General features: G+C 44.1%; 1 protein-coding gene across 1 annotated transcript in view; it reads right to left on the bottom strand.

Annotated features, from left to right (window-relative positions):
• Positions 1-20,508, bottom strand: part of MYRF (myelin regulatory factor) — a 151,935-nt gene that overhangs the window by 76,045 nt on the left and 55,382 nt on the right. Inside the window, exons 2-3 of the mRNA XM_084858587.1 lie at positions 9,654-9,741; positions 5,177-5,557 (exon numbers count right to left, since the gene is read on the bottom strand). Of these exons, the coding sequence (XP_084714713.1) occupies positions 5,177-5,557; positions 9,654-9,741 (469 nt within the window). The remainder of the gene's footprint in view (positions 1-5,176; positions 5,558-9,653; positions 9,742-20,508) is intronic.

Consider the following 20,508-nt stretch of genomic DNA (forward strand, 5'->3'; position numbering starts at 1 on the left):
TCTATGATATTCTGTGTGCAAAGCATGTGCTCTACCACTGAGCTACAGCCCCTTCCAAGAAGGCAGGCAGTGGCAGAAGCTGTGAAACCTTCGCTACCGCAAGACATAGTGATGGCTGCCAATTCAGATAGCTTTAAAAGGGGGTGAGACAAATTCCTGGAGGAGAAGGTTATCAATGGCTATTAGTCCTGATACCTCTATGCTACCTCCAATATCGGAGGCAGTAAGCCTACATATACCAGTTGCTGGGGAACATGGGTGGGAGGATGCTGTCGGACACATATCCTGCTTGTGGGTTTCCCATGCTGGTTGGCCACTGTGTAGGCAGTGTGCTGGACTGGATGGACCCTTGGTCCAATTTAGTATGGCTTTTCTTATGTTCTTAAACTTTGTAAAGCAGGACTGGGCAATGTGTGGCCCTCCAGATGTTGGACCGCAACTCCTATCAGCCCAAGCCCACATAGCCAGTGGTGAGGCAAGGTGGGCATTGCAGTCCAACATCATCTGGAGGGCAACACGCTCCCCATCCCTGTTGTAAAGGAAGCTGCGGGGAGAGGGAGGGAAAGTACCTGCAAAAGGAGACAGGAACAAATAGGGAGAACTAAAAGATGACAACGCAATCAGAATCAAGAGTAGAAGAGAATACCAAGGAGGACAAGATGATCAAGGACAGAAAAAGAAGTATTTATGTCTGGCCAGATAAAATATCATTGGAAAGCTGGCTAAGAACAGTTTTACTAGTGCAGTGAAGCAGTTTACAGCCAAACTGAAGTCCATCCAAATGGGTGATGGAAGACGAGAAATTGAGGCCTTAGACACGAACCATAAAACCAAGGGTTAGAAATGAAGAGATAAGATAGGGGCAATGTGTTATGTCACCAGGGGCCCATCTACACCTGGCTTTTACTCCAGGGCGGCCGCAAGTCGAGGTCCCTCGTGATAGATGACTCAGTCGCCTTCACAGCCATCTGTGGTTTTTGCCTGGAAAATGCAGAGTTCCAAGGAGTCATTTTGCTCCGACGTTTTTTGTTTGCTACGGGTTTCCCCGTGCTTGTGAGCCATCTGTCCCTTTCCCAAACTGACCTCGCATTTTGCGGTGGGCATGTTGTAGGCGTGCGTAGTGCCTGCGTCACTCTGTGATGCCCCTTTACTTCCCCCATCCCTTTGCAGCTGTGCAGTTACAGAGGCACAGAGGGGCATTTTCATATTTAATCACACTTTTGCACATTTTTGCAGCTTTGTATCTTCACAACTGTTGCTTTTGGACTCAGTGCCCAAGGGCAGGGGAGGGTCTTGGGGGAGGAACACCATCGCTCCGGCCACCATTTTGGAGCGATGGCTAGGCACGCAGCATTCACGCTTGTGAGCGAAAACCACTGCGGGAGTCTCAGGCTGGAGAACTGACGCACTGCTGGTGTGGAAATGAAGGAGCACAAAACACCCAATTTTTACCTAAAATAAGATCAGAAAGACACAGCAGAGCCCCTCAAATATAAAACAGCCACTGAAGTGTCACACCCCTACACTCATGGGACTGCACAGCTGAGCATTTCAATACAATGGCAAAAAAAAGGGCACACTGAGTCTCTTAGGGAAGCGCGCAGTACATTGCGAGTGTATTGCAGGTCATGGCGATTCGAAGCCACATTGCTGTGCAGGTGTGATGGGGTGGGGGGGTCAAAGCAGTGCCATACAGAAGGGGCCCAGGACATCTAGCAAGGGCAGCTACCCACATGACATTGCCGTGTCCTATTTCTGATGAAAACTCCAACAGCTATAGGCAGGAACTGGAGATATCCTATCTTTTGCTAAAGATTTCCTTTCCTGAGTCACTGCAACCTAGTCCCATCCACATTCTTCCAAGTATCAGGCTTAAGCTTTAGAGCATTAGAACAAGCTCCAGTGTATCTCAGCTTCACAAAATGGAGCAGGATGGCAATTACTAATTAGTAACGAGGCCAATCAGGATGTTGAAAACTAAAGGAAAAGGACCACATACCCTTTCCCTTATTCTCAAAACAGCCCAAATGCTTCTAGGCTCCTGCTAAAGCTACAGGAGAGAATGCCTCCATTCCTCAGCCCTTACACTCATGTATCTTCCGTGACTCTAACTTGGCCTGTCTCTTCACCCTGCATCTATATTCTCCCTTGGCTTCCATTATCTCTCCATGGCCCTGCTGGCCCAATGAATGATCTATGGCAGAGCCTCATTTGAAAAGCTTCTTGTGATGGCCTTGATTTTACTTGGAATTGCACCTTCTGGAATTCAAGGTTTGAAAGATTTTCCTGCTTAAGACTAGCCTTACTTTGAAGAACTTTCTCTTCTTGCCTGTCTGTTAGCTTCTCCTGCCCTTTACCCTTTTAGTTTCCTCACCAAATATTTACAAAAGTGTTTGTGTATATCCCCCTCACACATAGTCAAGCTGGGCCAATCCATTAAGAGGATCTGCCTGGCAGGGTGCATAACATAGAACACTGCTTGTTGTGCAAACTTTGATCCAGAGGAGTGACCAGACAGCTTAGCAGTAGGAGACAGATACTGCATCAGAAGAAAAAAAGCAAACTCCTTTCCAGAAGCTTTCCAAACAAAGAGACCCCAATTGCTCTGGTAAAAGGAGGGAGAGACAAATCAAGGGATATTACATCCTGGACTGGATTACATCCTGGACTGGATTAAACTACAGGCTGGTGTGGGGAGGAGGGCATCTTTCTAGATGGCCAAACTAAGGATGAAGGACCAAGGACAATTCCAGATAGTCCACCCATATCTGTTCACTTTGACCTTCTTACACTCAGATGGCAGACAGGCATAACATTTCAACACCAGGTTCTCCACTTACATGGGGATCCAGGTTCAAAATCTTACTTGCACATGTACATGTCAGCAAGTCACATACCAGCAAATAAATCTACATATAAACATTTGTTTATGTGTTCTTATGCCTTATTAAAAAACACACCCATCCCTCATAAGTATGTTTTATTTCAAAATTCCTGTGGTGAATTTGCCAAATTCCTCTGCATTTGTCAGGACACTAGCACTAGCCAATCAGCACTGTCAGTTGCTGGGTTTCCTCCATTCAAAAACTGTATCGGTCCCAAATGCTGCACCAGAGCTTGTCCAAGGAGACAGTCCTGTGCACAAAAAATTCAAGGGAGGGAAAGTAAGAGGTGCCATCCCTAGTAGGTTGTGAAAATACTTTTCCAATTATTAGACTGAAAAACAAAACAATACATCATGATCTGATCCTGTCAGTCTAAGGATATAAAAAGCTTTAAATGCTCCCCAGTGCCTTTATCTAATGTTCTGAGAAGCTTTAGGAAAACTAATAGGGATTCCCCAGTAAAGATTTAATTCCACATTAGCCTGCTTACCTAGTGGTAAATCTCAAACAGATTCTATTTCTGAGTCTCCCTACAGGCAGTGTAAAGCAAACAAAATCAATGTCTCTGTTCTGAATGGTCCTGATACACTCACAGTCACCATCATTCCAGGGATTGGAAAGCTGCATGCAGACTAGTAATTTGCTTCTTAGACCACATCACAGCATTAGAATAGCCTTTATGACACTCCAGCTTGTGCCAGCTTGTGAAGTTAGATTGTAAAAGGCAAGACTCAATCTCTGGGCTCACAGTGGAAGGCACTGAGCACAAATTATTCAGATGCATCCTAACATTAGACTCATCCAATGTACTCCGCATATTCTTAGCCTCTGACACAGCAAACATAACTGCAACCAAAGTGAGTAAACATGACCTGGCTGTGAAACAAGGGCCCATAAATTGTTTTCCATTTAGTCCACAAGTGTTGTAGGAAGTATATAAATATAAAAGCTGTGCAACGTTTTCTCCAAACTGGGGGACTGATTAGATTGATGTTCATCTTTCATATTGTTCTTCCTTGAGGCAGGACCCTTCATATTTAGTAACTGTAATATACTAGCCTATATAATTTAGCTTCTAGCATGTCTAGCATGGAAAAAGTGAACCAGTACGTAGCTGACTGTACAAGTAAAATGGTTTCAGCAAGAAACCTGAGCTGTTGTTCATTTTTGCCTTACAATTTGTTCTTTGTGGCAAATTCCTTCTACTTCCCTACATTATCTATTTCCTGCCTACCACAATAGGTCCCCTCCTGGTTTCCACAACAGCAACATGCTCATGGACTCCTACCAAACTGCCACAGTAATGAGTTCTTGCTGTTCCATTCCACTAGAACTGATTTGATTCTTCTCATACTCAGTCATGAGTCACCTTTGCAGAGGTAGGAAGTGTATCAATCTCCCTAAATTCACTTAATTTCTTTTACGTTTATCTTTTAATATTCCATTTTCCACTGAAGGGCTATATTCAATGTCTGTTGTAAAAACCTTCAAATGTGGTTTGGAGTCTACGTTCTTTGTGCTGTAGTAAGGATATCCTAGTGTACTCTCACTGGTCATTTTCTCTGATTCCATAAGAGACAGTCATATGCAGATATTGGACTGAGGCTAGTATCTCTCTGGAGTGTTTCCCAACATGCATTTCTTTCTCCCAGAGAGAGACAGACAGACAGACACTTGGGATACTTCCAGTTCGGCATCCTGTTCAATGTTTCCTAAAAGTTCCTAAACTCCATGTTCTGTATCTTCCAAACCTCATTGTTTTCATCTTCAGTGTCCTCTATTCTCATTTGTAACATTAGCAAGTATCCACAGGATATTTGCTAAGGAGTTCAATTAAGTTCTGACAGTGAAAACTAACTCTATACAATTTGAATTGTATAACACTAAACGATTTGAATAATATAAAACCTAACTCTATGGAATTATCTACTGGCATTTTAGGATCTTAAATATGGATTTAGGTTCCTAATTTTAGTGTTCATGCTTGAAGATTTCAGCCCATTTGGAGTTTTTCTCCTCCAAATCACTCAGGTCCTGCCTCATTTAGTAACTAGTTTCTCCTGTACTTGGGGACTGACATTTCTCCTTCAAAAAACCAGTTCCTTTCTTAGAATATAAAAGTCTTCTCTAGTTTGGACTATTGTGGCATAGTTTTATGCCAGAATTTGCATAAAATTTGAGAATTTTATGTGAGAATTGATCAGATACATTCAGATCTTGGAATCTTCAAACCCCTCCACCCCCTGCCGACACACACACCCCTTTTCCCTCCTTTGCACTGTATCACTTACCCGGGTGCGTAGGAGGCCTTGAGCTCTGATTTGATTGGAGGGGCGATGCTGGTCAAGCAGTGGCTGCCAAGATACCCCTTGGGCACCACCATACCATTGTTGTTATTGCAGTTGAGGTGAGCACTGTAGCTGGGTCCACATGGATTGGGCAAAGGGGGACCATGCCGGATTGGAACTTGGCTGCCTGGAGGGCCATTGTGGAGAACGTGCCTGACTGGGATCTGGGTGCTTGGAGGGCCATGATGGAGGGTACCATTGGATGCAGCATTAGTCATATGACCAACACTGGAGACAGATGCATTGGCATTGGCAGAGCTGGAAGGTTGGGCATGAGGGTAACCAGCTGAGGCTGGGATGTCAGAGATGGAGTCCAAATCAGAGCTGTAAGAGAGATGTTAAACTACCTGAACAATGTGTATACTGCACCTTTCATCTGCAGCCCTGGTGTGCTATATACAAACTGCACCTATATGCTACATGCTGTTGGCTCATGATACAAAAGTGCTCTACTGAAAAATGACTTGAGCCTAGATCAGCTTTCCCCAACCTGGTGACCTCCAGATGTTTTGGACCACAACTCCCAACATTCCTAACCACTGGTCACGCTGCCTGGGGCTGATGGGAATTGAAGTCCAAAACATCTGGTGTGCACCAGTTTGTGGAAGTCTGGTCTAGGTAAAAAACCAAAGTTTGAAAATATACAATGCATTTGACCCATGATAAATGGAATAAAAATATTTAATGCTACAAAGACCTTTAAAAGATGGAAAGATGATTGAGCATCACAGAATCACAGGCACACTCATGATACGGGGGGGGGGGGTTGAACCTCCACTTTGCTATATATCAGTACTTTGCTATGTCATTCATACCACACTGAGGTTAAGAAACTGCAAGCATAGCCATCCCAAGACATTTTGCTGCCTGAGGCGAAGAAGATAGTGCCCCCCGCCCCTTCTACATGCAAAAGCCGACTGGGCTGGCAGTTAAATCTGTTTTTGTCACTGACGATGGGACAGTATCCCCCACTGCACCTGAAGGCAGCAGGCTATGTTGGGGGCACAGAGCAGGCCACATGGCCCACAGCTCTCTCCCCCAACACCTCCCAGCATCTGCTACCTAGGCTCACTGCTTCACTCTGCCTAACGGTAGGGCTGGCTGGCCCTGTTTGCAAGCCTTGGTATTCTGGAATTCTTCCTCCAAAGATTAATCAAGCTTATCTGTGGTTTACAAGATGTGACCAGCTGGCTGCTAGTAGCCCTTTGTCAATAATTGCTGTCCAATGCAGCACATAAAGATTTATAACCAGTGCAAAACCGCTTAGCTGGACATGGATCACTGCCTTGTTGTGGCGAAGGGGCTTGTGTAACTCAGTGAAGCCATAAGCTATGCCGTGCAGGGCCACCCAAGACGGACAGGTCATGGCAGAGAGTTCTGACAAAATGTGGTCCAGTGCAGAAGGAAATGGCAACCCACTCCAGTATTCATGGCGGAGAGTTCTGACAAAATGTGGTCCAGTGGAGAAGGAAATGGCAACCCACTCCAGTATTCATGGCGGAGAGTTCTGACAAAATGTGGTCCAGTGGAGAAGGAAATGGCAACCCATTCCAGTATTCTTGCCAAGAAAACCCCATGGAACGTATTACAAGGCTAAAAGAGATGACACCAGAAGATGAGCCCCTCAGGTCGGAAGGTGTCCAATATACTACTGGGGAAGAGCAGAGGGAATTTCCAAGTAGCGCCAGAAAGAGTGAAGCGACTGGGCCAAAGGGACACTCAGCTGTGGGTGTGTCTGGTGGTGAAAAGAAAATCCGATGCTGTAAAGAACAATATTGTTTAGGAACCTGGAATGTAAGGTCAATGAATCAAGGTAAGCTGGAGATGGTCAAACATGAGATGGTAAGATTGAACATCGACACCTTGGGAATCAGCAAACTAAAATGGACAAGCATGGGCAAATTTAATTCAGGTGACCGTCATATCTACTGCTGTGGGCAAGAATCCCTTAGAAGAAATCAAGTAGCACTCATAGTCAACAAAAGGGTGGGAAAAGCAGTCCTGGGGTACAATCTCAAAAACGATAGAATGATCTCAGTACGAATCCAAGGCAAACCATTTAACATCACAGTAATTCAAGTCTATGCCTCAACCACTGAGGCCGAAGAAGCTGAGGTTGATCGGTTCTATGAAGACCTACAACATCTTCTAGAACTAACACCCAAAAAAGATGTCCTTTTCATCATAGGGGATTGGAATGCTAAAGGAGGAAGTCAAGAAATCACCGGGATAACAGCAAGCATGGCCTTGGTGTACAAAATGAAGCAGGACAAAAGCTAATAGAGTTTTGCCAAGAGAACACACTGATCATAGCAAACACTCTTTTCCAACAGCACAAGAGGCGACTCTACACATGGACATCACCAGATGGTCAATATCAAAATCAGATTGCTTATGTCCTTTGCAGCCAAAGATGGAGAAGCTCTATACAGTCAGTAAAAACAAGACCTGGAGCTGACTGTGGCTCAGATCATGAGCTGCTTCTTGTTGCAAAATTTCGGCTTAAATTGAAGAACGTAGGGAAAACCACTAAACCATTCAGGTATGACCTAAATCATATCCCTTATGAATATACAGTGGAGGTGACGAATAGATTTAAGGGATTAGACCTGATAGACAGAGTGCCTGAGGAACTATGGACGGAGGTCCGTAACATTGTTCAGGAGGCAGCAAGGGAGAAAGGGGAAGATATATCCAACTGAATGCAGAGTTCCAGAGAATAGCAAGGAGAGACAAGAAGGCCTTCTTAAATGAACAATGCAAAGAAATGGAGGAAAATAAGAGAATGGGAAAGACTAGAGATCTTTTCAAGAAAATCGGAGATCTCAAGGGAACGTTTTGTGCAAAGATGGGCATGATAAAGGACAAAGAAGGCAGGGACTTCATTGCTTCATTGACTACGCTAAAGCTTTTGATTGTGTGGATCACAATTCACAACAAACTGTGGCAAATTTTTAAAGAGATGGGAGTACCAGACCACCTTACCTGTCTCCTGAGAAACCTGTACGAGGGTCAAGAAGCAACAGTAAGAACCAGACATGGAACAACCAATTGGTTCAAAATTGGGAAAGGAGTACGACAAGGCTGCATATTGTCGCCCTGCTTATTTCACTTATATGCAGAGTACATCATGAGAAATGCCGTGTTGGATGAATCACAGGACGGAATTAAGATTGCCGGGAGAATGATCAACAACCTCAGATATGCAGACGATACCACCCTAATGGCAGAAAGCGAAGAGGATCTAAAGAGCCTCTTGTTGAGGGTGAAAGAGGAGAGTGCAAAAGCTGGTTTGAAACTCAACATTAAAAAAACGAAGCTCATGGCATCTGGCCCCATCACTTCCTGGCATATAGAAGGGGAAGAAATGGAAGCAGTGACAGATTTTATTTTCTTGGGCTCCAAGATCACCGCAGACGGTGACTGTAGCCATGAAATTAAAAGCTGCTTACTCATAGCTGGGGAGGAAGCTATGGCAAACCTAGACAGCACAGTAAGAAGCTGAGACATCACCTTGCCGACAAAGGTCCATATAATCAAAGCTATGGTTTTCCCAGTAGTAATGTATGGCTGTGAGAGCTGGACTATAAGGAAGGCTGAGTGCAGAAGAATTTGTGCTTTCGAACTATGATGCTGGAGAAGACTCTTACGAGTCCCCTGGACTGCAAGGAGGTCGAATCAGTCAATCCTAAAGGAAATCAACCCTGACTGCTCATTGGAAGGACAGATACTGAAGCTGAAGCTCAAATATTTTGGCCACCTAATGTGAAAAGAAAAGTCACTGGAAAAGACCCTGATGCTGGGAAAGATTGAAGGCAAAAGGAGAAGAGGACAGTAGAGGATGAGATGGGTAGATAGCATCACCGACGCAATGGATATGAACTTGAGCACACTCCGGGAGAGAGCGGAGGACAGGAAGGCCTAGCGTGCTATGGTCCATGGGGTCACGAAGAGTCAGACACGACTTAACGACTGAACAACAACAAGGGGTTCTCCTTTGCATGATAATCACACTTTACAAATCACATATTTATTACCAGTGCAAAAGGATCTGTTTCCTTTCCCTACACCTTATCCCTTTGTGCTTTCTGTATAACACAGTCTGGTGATAGTATCCCCTCTTGGTGACCAGAAAATATCACCTTGCGTAATGCACAGTTAGAAGACTGAGCAAATTTGGAGTAAAAAAATTCTCCAATGGCACTGTCAAGGAAAGAAGGATCCAAATAAAGATTTAGGAAGGACTGTGGATGTGTTAGGGTCAGGTATAGAAAAGAATAAAGGCAAAGGAAATAACTGATTGCATCACCATAACATAAACCAAACCACACCCGCCTCAAATACAGCCATCACTGTCACTCTCATGGTATTATGCAATCATCATTAAGAACAGGAATATAAGTCAAAAGGTAGCACTTACATATCTGGTGAGTCCTCCTTGCCGATGTATTCTTCCAAGATGCTAGTATCGATGTTTGATGGTTCAAGAGCTCCATTAATATCATGACCTGAAGCAGACAAGGTTGCACAGGGAAAGCTATTAGCAAAATTCAGACAAAATGCCCCTCTTCCCTCAGGGCCAGACAGAGCTCTGTTCATGGAAATTCCCCAGAACAAAAATGTTGGTTTAAAGTCAAAAGACTGATTTGGCTTAAAAATGGGTATTTGAAAAGGGAAGCAGCATCCAATTCAGATCTGAAGAATGGAGTATTGTTCCAGAACCATCAGCTGGAGTCCTGGAGACGGACAACAGAAGAATGGAAACCAGAGGTAGAGGCCACAGAAACTGGGTGGAGGAACCATTTAATCACAAGGGCTTAGTGGTGGCTAAAGGATTTGAGTCAGGTTACAATAATCTATAACAGAGATAACCAAAATCATATATTTATGAATTATTATAGTATACCAGGATCACTATATCATAGGAGATATATCAGTCACTACTCACGATTACTTTAGTGAGTAGACAACAGTACTGATCATTTATATAGAGTGGCTTCATTTAGAAATAACACTAAACTATGGTTTAGTGCAGGATTGAGCAGAAGGTTGATCTCCGGATATTTTGGACTTCAACTTCGAGAAGCCCCTGCCAGCATGACCAATGATCAGGAATGCCGGGACTGGAAGTCCACAACATCTGGAGATCTATATTCTGCCCACCCCTGGTTTAGTGTTACATCAGGAGTGGCCAAATCTTGTGGACCTCCAGATGTTTACAATTACAACTCCCACCAGCCCTCGCCAACATAGCCAATGGTGAGGGATGATGGGATCTGTAGGCTAAAACATCCGGAGTGCCACAAGTTGCACACCCCTGTGTTACATGAACAAACACTCACTCCACTCCTGTAGTCTCCTCTGATATGGCTGCAAAAAGGAGACTGCAACCTTTCACTTCAATTTTTTACTAACATAGCTTAGTGTTATACCTGAACCTGGACAAACTATGGTTAGTCTTAACCATGGCTTACTGAAACAAGCCAACTTCAAATTTTGGTTTATGAAGCCAGTATGTTTCTATAAACCATTGTTAAGATCAATCACAGTTTAGGGTTCAGACACATTAAACTGTAGTCAGCCAAAACCAAAAGTGAAAACTTCCAAACTCCTCATGGTTGCAATGGCAGAGGGGATGAATGAATGAGCCCAAGGCTCATGCATGCCACAATAAAGCATTTTTTATTATTCTATCTGAACTAGGCCAGTATCTCATATATAAACCATTTGTGTAAATATACTTAACCAAAAGAATAACCCCAATAAGAGGGGAAAATACTTGAATAGGAGTCACCATTCTGAATTTGACTGGCTGGACCCTAGAAAGCATTGCAAAGTATTCAGGTGATTTAGTTGCTATTACTGAGGATACAGTTTGGATCACAATTATTTTCTTCCTGATTATTAATAGCTGTAACAAAATCACGTTTTCTTAGGAGACAGCATCTATTCCAGTTGCATCTAGAGGCTGTGACCCTGAGGGCCAAGCTAGACAAGACAACAAAGATCCATGCCATTTTACTAATGAAAATCCCCTATCCCAGCTACTATTCACCCATTAGGAAAAAGTATGTGTACAGGCTATACGGTTTACCTGCCTCTGGTTTGCCTGTGGGTGGTGGGACACGGGTAAGTCATTGCACCATACCCGAGTTCCAGCTGGTTTAAAATACTATTACGGAAGGCTTGGCCCTTCCACCTTTTTATCCACATGCCTTGGTTGTTCAGAACACACACTGTTTTTTCACCCATTTTACTTGCTTTGCCTCTTTGGAACAGATATCCACTCTTCCTGACCACTAGCACCTCCACATCCTTCCCCTTCACACTCCTCTCCCATTCAGGGAATGTCTGAACTTGCTTTTCCTTTCTCCCATAAAGTTCCTCCTTCATTCTCCTCTTGTACTGAAAAATGAGTTGGGTTTGTTGATATAAAATGCTTGCTTCATCTATTTCTCAGGAGTCTGAAGCACTCTGGAGTTTGTGCACCCATCGCGAGTGCCAAAGGCATTATCAGGAAAAGGGGAGGGAATCCTTTATCCAAAGCTCAGATAATAAAAGACAACCTTTTCCTGAATGGCTCAATCACATTACATTAAATGTATATGTCATTTGCTCACTGGACTAGCACACATGCAAGCAAAGGAGTCTCTAAACCCTCACTTAGAAGCATTCTGGGTGAAGGTTAGTCAACCAGTCCAAAGGATTAAAAAAAGGGAAAACAGGGGTTTTCAACCTATCAGAAAATCCCTTTCATACCAAGACAAGCAAACCAGCAGAAATAAATCCAGTGAGGAATTTTGCCAGAAGGATTGGTAGGTGCAGTGAGGGAGGGGAAAGAAAGTGGAAAGAGTGTATCTTTACCTTGGCTACCTAAAGTGGGGAAAGACAGGCTTGAGACACAATTTCACAGTAAAGCACTTTCTTTGCCACATCAGGGAGAAATCGCTATGGGGAAAGATGGTTTACTAGGTTTGTACAACACCCTACTTTCCCAATTGTTATTACAATAGAAAATGTTAATCTTTGCCTATAAATACATGGTATTCAAGATCTGCTGTCCCACTGATTTTCACATTTATTCTATTTCCTGTATTTTATATCCATAATCATGTCTAACATCATCCTTTCTATTGGTGACATGTACTTCCTATCCTGTCTGTCCAAGTTCTCTTTTTTGTTTTTTATTTTAAGAGAATTGTTTTCTCTTTCTCCTTTGAGTAGCAATTTTTAAAAATGGGGACACTCCTTTTTCAATGCTATTATCCACAAACTTCAGCCAGTTTTATTATCTGCTTTCCCCATGTTATATAACACAATTGTCATATTTCATGTACTCAGATTTTAGAGAGGTGTTTCCCTGTATAGGAATGACATTGTTTCTTCCAGAACATGTCAGCCTTCCTCAACCTAGTGGCCTCCAGATGTGTTGGACAACAATCCCCAGCATACCCTAGCCAGGATGGATGGGCATGCTGGGAGTTGTAGTCCAACACATCTGGAGGCCACCAGGTTGGGGAAGCTGTCATATGTGATGCCCATAAATGTTTTTTAAATCAATCTGCTCTGAACTCTAGTTTCTGTGGCTTTACCTGGTTTCCAAGTAAGGCTTACTGTCCATTACATTGTAGCATCATATCTTCAAATCATTTGAAGAGTACCCATTGCCTCCATTGTCTTAAAGTAGTGGGTTATAGGTCAGTTGCCCAGTAATTTCATTAAGCCACCCTGTGTCACATCAAAATCACTTCCAAGTGGCCAGGCAGAGATGCTCTCATTAACTGGAAAGAAGTGTGCTTATTACGGGGTGCAGAACCTCTCGGCCAGGGTCTCAATCTGGCCTGTGCTGCATCTTGAGGTTCCTCCAGGGGTTGTGACTCACCTGCATATGGGGATGAGTGGGCACTCTTCTCCCACATGGGCGGGACTCGCTGCCTCACATCCCCACTGATCTCAGAGGTGGCAGCAGGAGTTCAGGCTCACCCACACGGGGGGAAGAGCAGCAGCTCATCCTCACATGAGGGAGAGAGTCCCAACCCCCACTGCCAACAAAGAGAAAAGGGGGCAGGTCCATGCCTCTGACATGACACTGGGGTCATAGAATCATACAATAGTAGGGTTGGAAGGGGCCCATAAGACCATCGAGTCCAGCCCCCTGCTCAGTGCAGGAATCCAAGTCAAAGCATCCCTGACAGATGGCTGTCCAGCCTGGTCTTGAATGCCTCCAGTGTGGGAGAGCCCACCACCTCCCTAGGTAATTAGGTCCATTGTTGTACTGCTCTAATTCAGGAAGTTTTTGCTGATGTTCAGACGGAATCTGGCTTCCTGTAACTTGAGCCCATTGTTCCGTGTCCTGCACTCTGGGATGATCGAGAAGAGATCGTGGCCTTCCTCTCTGTGACAACCTTTCAAGTACTTGAAGAGCGATTTCATTATCTCCCCTCAGTCTTCTCTTCTCAAGGCTAAATGTGCCCAGCCTATGAGGTGGGAGGCAATCTAGCCCTCTACTTCAAATCAGTTCTGGATCTCTGGTTTATTATTATTTTCAGGCCATGAATGGTAAGGGGCTGACAGGCTCATAATATTTGTGATCTTCTTTACAGCGCTTTGAGTTCCTTCAGAATTCTTGGGTGAATGCTACCTGGCCTTTAGAGATTTACACTGTAACCTAGCTTTCCCCAACATGGTGCCCTCCAGATGTTTTGAACTATAACTCCCATCATCCCTGACCATTGGCCGTGCTGGCTGGGGTGATGGAAGTTATAGTCCAGAACACCTGGAAGGCACCATGTTGGGGACGGCTGCTGTAATCCTATGCATGTCTATGCAAAACTAAGTCCCACTGAGTTCAGTGGTACCTACACCCAGATAAGTGTGTTTCAGATTGCTGCCTTAGGCACCTTGGAAGGGAGTGCCACTTCACACACTTAACTATTGCAAGCTGAACTTCCTCTCTTCCCCAGAGTGCCCTCGCTTACAACCGTTCCCTCAACTTTCCCTCAATGTCCTCTTCCCAGCTCCTTTCTTCAGGACTGCCACCCTGACTTGCAAGTGCCACTGGCTCACTGTCTGACAGAGCACCTGCTTTGCATGCAGAAGGTCCCAACTTTAATCCCTGGCATCTCCAGGGGCGCATCTGTCTCCATGAGCAAATCAGTCCAAGCTGGCTGCGTTTGGAGGTCGTTAGGGATACTTGACCTCGTGGCCATCCAGCAGCCACCCTGGAGTTTATCAGGGAAAAACTGGATTTCCTGAGACTGCTAAAGTCCGATTCTTTTCCTTAAGTCAGGTTCTCCCCAGTATAGTTGCTGTGTGCCCCAAGCCCCGCATTTACCTCAGATATGCTAGCCCTGCCCAGGGGTGGGCCTTTCACCGTGACTCCAGTCAAGGGGTGTTTCTTGTGTGTTTCCCCGTCCCTGCACAAATCAATTAGTGTCTACTCAGAAGTAACTCCCATTGTGGTCAATGAGGCTTCTCCCCTGAATGCCTGCATCAGATCCCCCTCAACTGAAATGGCACAGTTTAAAGCCCGATTTCCCTAAGTGCTATAAAGAGTGATCTCGAGGCTCCAATTCTCAGTTGTTTGGTTTATTGCCCTAGGAAGTAACTACTTCACACCTTCATTATAGAGTTCCTGGGCAGCATCGGGTTAGAAAGGGGGCTGGTTTCCCACCCGTGTCCCCCTGCCTTTCCCAGCACAAGCATATGTGTGTCTACTCGGAAGTAACTCCCATTGTGCTCAATGAGGCTTGTTCCTGAAATGCAGGTGCATCTGGAGCTTCAGGAGAAGAGTGGGGGAGCCTCTCTTATTGGCTGAGCAGCCTCTGCCAGTCAGATTATGTTCATGCCAACCCTCACCCAGAAGTATGTTCTGTGAAGCGATTTTTACTGGTGCGGAGCACTCGCTCATGGAGCCCTGCATGGACCAAAGCGCAGCAAAGCTGATTCCTTTTTAAAAATCCAGTACTCGCCCATTTGCTTCTCCTTCCGTTGTTGTAGAAACACCCCCCAGGTAGGGCTGGAAAAATTCCAGCCAGAAACCCTGGAGAGCTACTGCCAGTCAGGGTCAACAATACTAGGCTAGATGGCCAAATGGTCTGACTCCTATGAAGCAGCTTTCTATGTTCCTATCCCCACCAAGACCCTACTTAAAGAATGGTGTTTCTGGATCAGACCAAAAGACCAACACTGTGCGATATCCATTTAGCATCCTTTTTCCAACAGCGGCCATCAAGATTCTTCCAGGAAGAGCACAAGCACTTTATGAAGGCAAAACTCTTTCCCCAATGTTTGTAACCTAGCAACTGGTGCTCAATGATACATAGCTAAACGGAACCTTCATGTTCAGAGGCTATCATGGCTAATCACCCACCTACCATGATTTTGACTAATCCACTTCTAAATCCATCTAAGCCAGTGGCCACCACATCATGTGGCAGTAAATTCTATAACTTAATTATGCATTCTGAGAAGGAGCACTTATTTTGACTGCCCAGAATCTGCCAGCAATCAATTTAATTGTGTGTCCCCTGTCCTAACATTATGGGAGCGAGAAATATTTATCCATCACACTATTAATCATTTTTTTAAATATCCCCCCGCCATTCCAGTCAACTTAAACACTAGACTAACTACCCAAAACACTTCAGCCCTTTCACATATGGAAGGTACATCAACCCTTGATCAATTTAGTGTCTCTTTTTTAATACACTTTTCAGCTCTGTATCCTTGAGGACAGCCCTTCCCAACCTGGTGCCCTCCAGATGTTTTGGACAACAACTCCCAGCATTCCTGATCATTGGCATGTTGGCTACAGCTGATGGGAGTTGAAGTCCAAAACATACGGAAGGCATCAGGTTGGGAAAGAGTGCTTTAGGAACACAGGAATCTGCCTTATACCAGGTTAGTCCATCTAGCCCTGTTTACTCCTAAATGCAACAACTATCTAGGATCTCAGACAGAGGACTTTCATATTACACGGGGACCTACTGCAGTGTCTCCTTCACCCCTTTGGATTCTACCGCTTCCCCTTGTCAGTCCTTATACCTTCCCTCTTCAGCCCTGTCGTCATTTTGTGTGAATAAGTTTATGATCGAAGTACATTGTGCATGCTACTATATTGTAGTACTATATTGTATACTGTAGTAATGATCAGATCGCCATCATACTCTCTGCTCGTGAAAGATATTTCTGGTGTAGAACCATATCTGGACACTAATGCTCAACTGTAAGCAAAGGGAAATTTATCATACAGGGGGAAAATTGAGGACCTTAATCTCTCCTCTTAATCTGAGCAAATACAAGCAAAATGGCTGAATCCCAGAATGATTAAAATAAAGCTTGTGATGAACTTGAAAAACAACACACAATATGGTTGCTAGATTATGTACTACCAGTGTAATATTCACTAGAGACATTCATAGTTAAGAGGGGGGGAAATGAATGAGTTATTTGATTAGAACAGCCTTCCCCAACCTGGTACCCTCCAGATGTGTTGGACTACAGCTGGTTAGGGGATTATGGGAGTTGCAGTTCAACAAATCTGCAGGATGCCGGGTTAGGGAAACCTGGATTACAGGATTACAATAATATTGCATTTTATTTTCTTAAAAGTTTTCATTAAACAAGAATGGAGACTGCAATGAGTACACAGCCCTATATACTAAGACAGTCTTCCCCAACCTGGTGCCCTCCAAATGTGATGGACTGCAACTCCCATCATTCCCAACCAATATGGCCAGAAATTATGAGAGTTGGTGGCTGGGAATGATGGGAGTTGCAGTCCATCACATTTGGAGGGCACCAGGTTGGAGAAGGCTGAACTAAGGTATATAAAATCATAAGAGTGTGTGTGTGTGTGTGTGTGTAGATGACAGATAGAAATAAATCATATATAACATGGCTAGTGTTGTATAAATAACAATAAGCTTTAGGCAGGAGAATGTTTTGTTATTTCAAAATTGTGTAATTCAATGCCTACAATAATATTTAGGCAATTCATAACCATGTAACTAATTATATATATAGTTATATGGTTATGAACTGCCTAAATATTACTGTATGAATTGAATTAAACAATTTTGAAGTAACAAAACATTATCCTCCCTAAAGCTTATTGTTGTTATTTATACAACACTATCAGTTGTATAAATATATGTTGCCTTATACAGTTTGACAGGCAAAACAGACAGGTCCCCGTCCCCAAGGATTTGACAAGACAGAATAAAAAGCCATTGCAAGGACAGTCACAATTTAGTAAACTGAAAGCATGCAAGTCAGAAATACTTTAGTTTGCAGAGGTGCAGGGGAAAGCCCTCATCTACCACCTTCCCATCAACTATTTTCTTTCAGAAAAGGTTTCAGCTAGGCAAAGGCTGAATTGGCCTAGGTGTCAATTCAATGTCCAACAAACTTCAGGGTTAATTCAATACCTAATAAACATGTGGCTAGATATGTGCACATTAATCCCAAAGGAGAACCAATGATAAAAACAACAACAACATGGACGCAACCAAACTCAACAGAATACCATGTTCCCTGGGTTATGTCACTGTAGTGGCCATATCCATTTTGGTTTGAAACCTTATGCAGCAATTGTAGAGGCCTTGTTTTGCAGTGCTTTGAACAAATAAACCTGACTAAATTCAGCAAACAACAACTTAAATGTGTGATGACATGAACAGAAATCTTAGGCAAGATTCCAGTCATGTCTGTGATTTGATTACAAAAAGAAACCAAATGCACAGTTACAAGATGCGTGATACTTGGCTCAACAATACTACAAGCGAGAAGGATCTTGGAATTGTTGTCGATCACAAGCTGAATATGAGCCAACAATGTCATGTGGCTGCAAAAAAAAGGCAAATGCTTTCATTGCATTAATGAAAGTATAGCTTCTAAATCCCAGGAAGTACTAGTTACCCTCTACTCAGCACTGGTTAGGCCTCACCTGGAGTACTGTGTCCAGTTCTGGGCACCACACTTTAAGAAGGATGCAGACAAACTGGAGAGAGTTCAGAGGAGGGCAACAAAGATAATCGGGGGACTGGAAACAAAGCCCTATGAGGAAAGACTAAAGAACTGGGCATGTTTAGCCTTGAGAAGAGAAGACTGAGGGGAGATATGATAGCGCTCTTCAAGTACTTGAAAGGTTGTCACAGAGAGGAAGGCCAGGATCTCTTCTCAATCATCCCACAGTGCAGGACATGGAATAATGGGCTCAAGTTACAGGAAGCCAGATTCCGGCTGAACATCAGGAAAAACCTCCTGACTGTTAGAGCAATACGAACATGGAACCAATTACCTGGGCAGGTAGTAGGTTCTCCCACACTGGAAGCATTCAAGATGAGGCTGGACAGCCACCTGTCAAGGATGCTTTGACTTGGATTCCTGCATTGAGCAGGGGGTTGGACTCGATGGTCTTATAGGCCCCTTCCAACCCAACTATTCTATGATAACTCATATGCTCAGAGAGGAGAGAGTCAGGGGTGCTTTGCATTCACTCTCCAAAGCATTAAGAACAGTGGTGCTGCCAGGGCCAGACCAGGGGCCACAGGTCCAGAGCCCTGAGGTCTGGCAGGGCTCCCAAATAACCCCCTGAAGATGGGGGGTTCCCCTCTGGCTCCTCCTTCTTGGCCGGCTGGCTGTGCTGGCGAAAGGAAGTGCCACAGCAGCCAGCCAGTCAAGCCTGCAGGCCTCACAATGCACCATTTAAAAATAACACCCCCACCCCCACACTACCCTGCCCTTACATTTTGAGTAGCAGCAATGTGAACAAATCAGATGCTGCCTTTGGGGGGACACTACCAATGAGGGCTCCCCCCTCAAGCCTTCAATGTCAGGCAGATCATGGTTGTTCCACAGTGTTACCATTCTAGATTTGATGGCAGGTCAGCTCCTACCTTCTGGCCACTTCACCTTGAAGGTCCCTTTCATGTAAACTCAGCAGAGACCCAAGGGAAGGTGAGATCAGCAACCAGAGGTGGAAGGCATTTCAGGTAGATAGCTTCGGAGCTACAGAACTGATAAGCTACTCTAAAAAAAAACCCACCAGAGTGCCGACTCCTGTGAGTGACAGCTTGTGGGTTGATGAGGGAAGAGTTGTTCTTTACTTGCTAAAAATAGATAAATCCCCTGAAAGGCTTTTCCCAGCTCTAGGCAAGAGAGGCACTTGAGCCAGCGACCCTAGCTTTGGTGACATGCCAGTTCTGGTGGAGCAACACACCCTGTATCACCCCAGGGCCGGCTTGTTTTATATTCATCTCTGCATTCAGAGTCTCAGTGCATCCCAAGACAGTGGGCCCCATCTCGTGTTCTCCTTTCTGAACCACCTCAAATAATGGGAATCTCTTTTCCAAACCTGTCCTTGATTTGCCTTTTCAAAGACCCCTTCGTAAGACTTTCCTTCTCTCTCCCAAACAAGAAGCATCTCTGGAATGTCTGCCTCCAAGTGTGAGCTCTTAAGAGCATCCCGTTGCTCGAAACTTCTATTCAGTAAAGACTTGTTACCAAAAGCCAGCTTAGGTGATTAATTAAAAGCTAATGCTGCTCATTGGAGTCACGAGCTCCTAAAAACATTAAACAATGCCCCTTTGCCCCCCCCCCCGCCTTTCCAACTAGAGATTAGAAGGGAGCAGGAAGCTTCAAAAGAACACAAACACCCCCCAAAGAGGAGCTACCTTCCTCCTAGTTGAACAACAACAGGCATAGAACAGAGAATGCATTCAACCAGTGCTCATCTTCCACAAGCCAAACACTGAAGTGCTACCCCTATCAGAGCCCTTCATTATTTACTACATGGCTCAACCTGCCCTTTACTAGTCTCTACCTAGGCCCAGGTTCAAAGGCTTCCAAGTCCCACACTTTTACATTTCAACTTTGGTCCATGATGTGTGGAAGAATAAGGCTGAGGCAGCAAACCAGCTGCAGGAACAACTGGCTTCCATGAGGCCTGATGACTGGAAAGCCCCTTTAAAAATGTTGGAGTCCTTCATTTCAAAAGGTACATTTATCAAGTAAAAAATAAAACTGTATACTTTTTAGTGAGCCACACAAATCTAAGCCTCAAATACTACTGTTTTCAGGATTTCAAAAATGTTTTATTCCTTTTTACAATTTCAGTGCTATTCCCTGACTCCATTCCCAAAATTTTGTACTTTACTGCAGAGGTGTAATATATTTAATACTCTATTATAATACAATTATAGGTAACAGAAAAAATAAAAGTTACCTCTTTCAGAAATGCAACCTTAAAATGTTATATATGTTATATATAA

This window comes from Heloderma suspectum, chromosome 1 (genome assembly GCF_057233095.1).
Source record: "Heloderma suspectum isolate Gila_16-S chromosome 1, 16-S_ref, whole genome shotgun sequence".
Taxonomy (NCBI): domain Eukaryota; kingdom Metazoa; phylum Chordata; class Lepidosauria; order Squamata; family Helodermatidae; genus Heloderma; species Heloderma suspectum.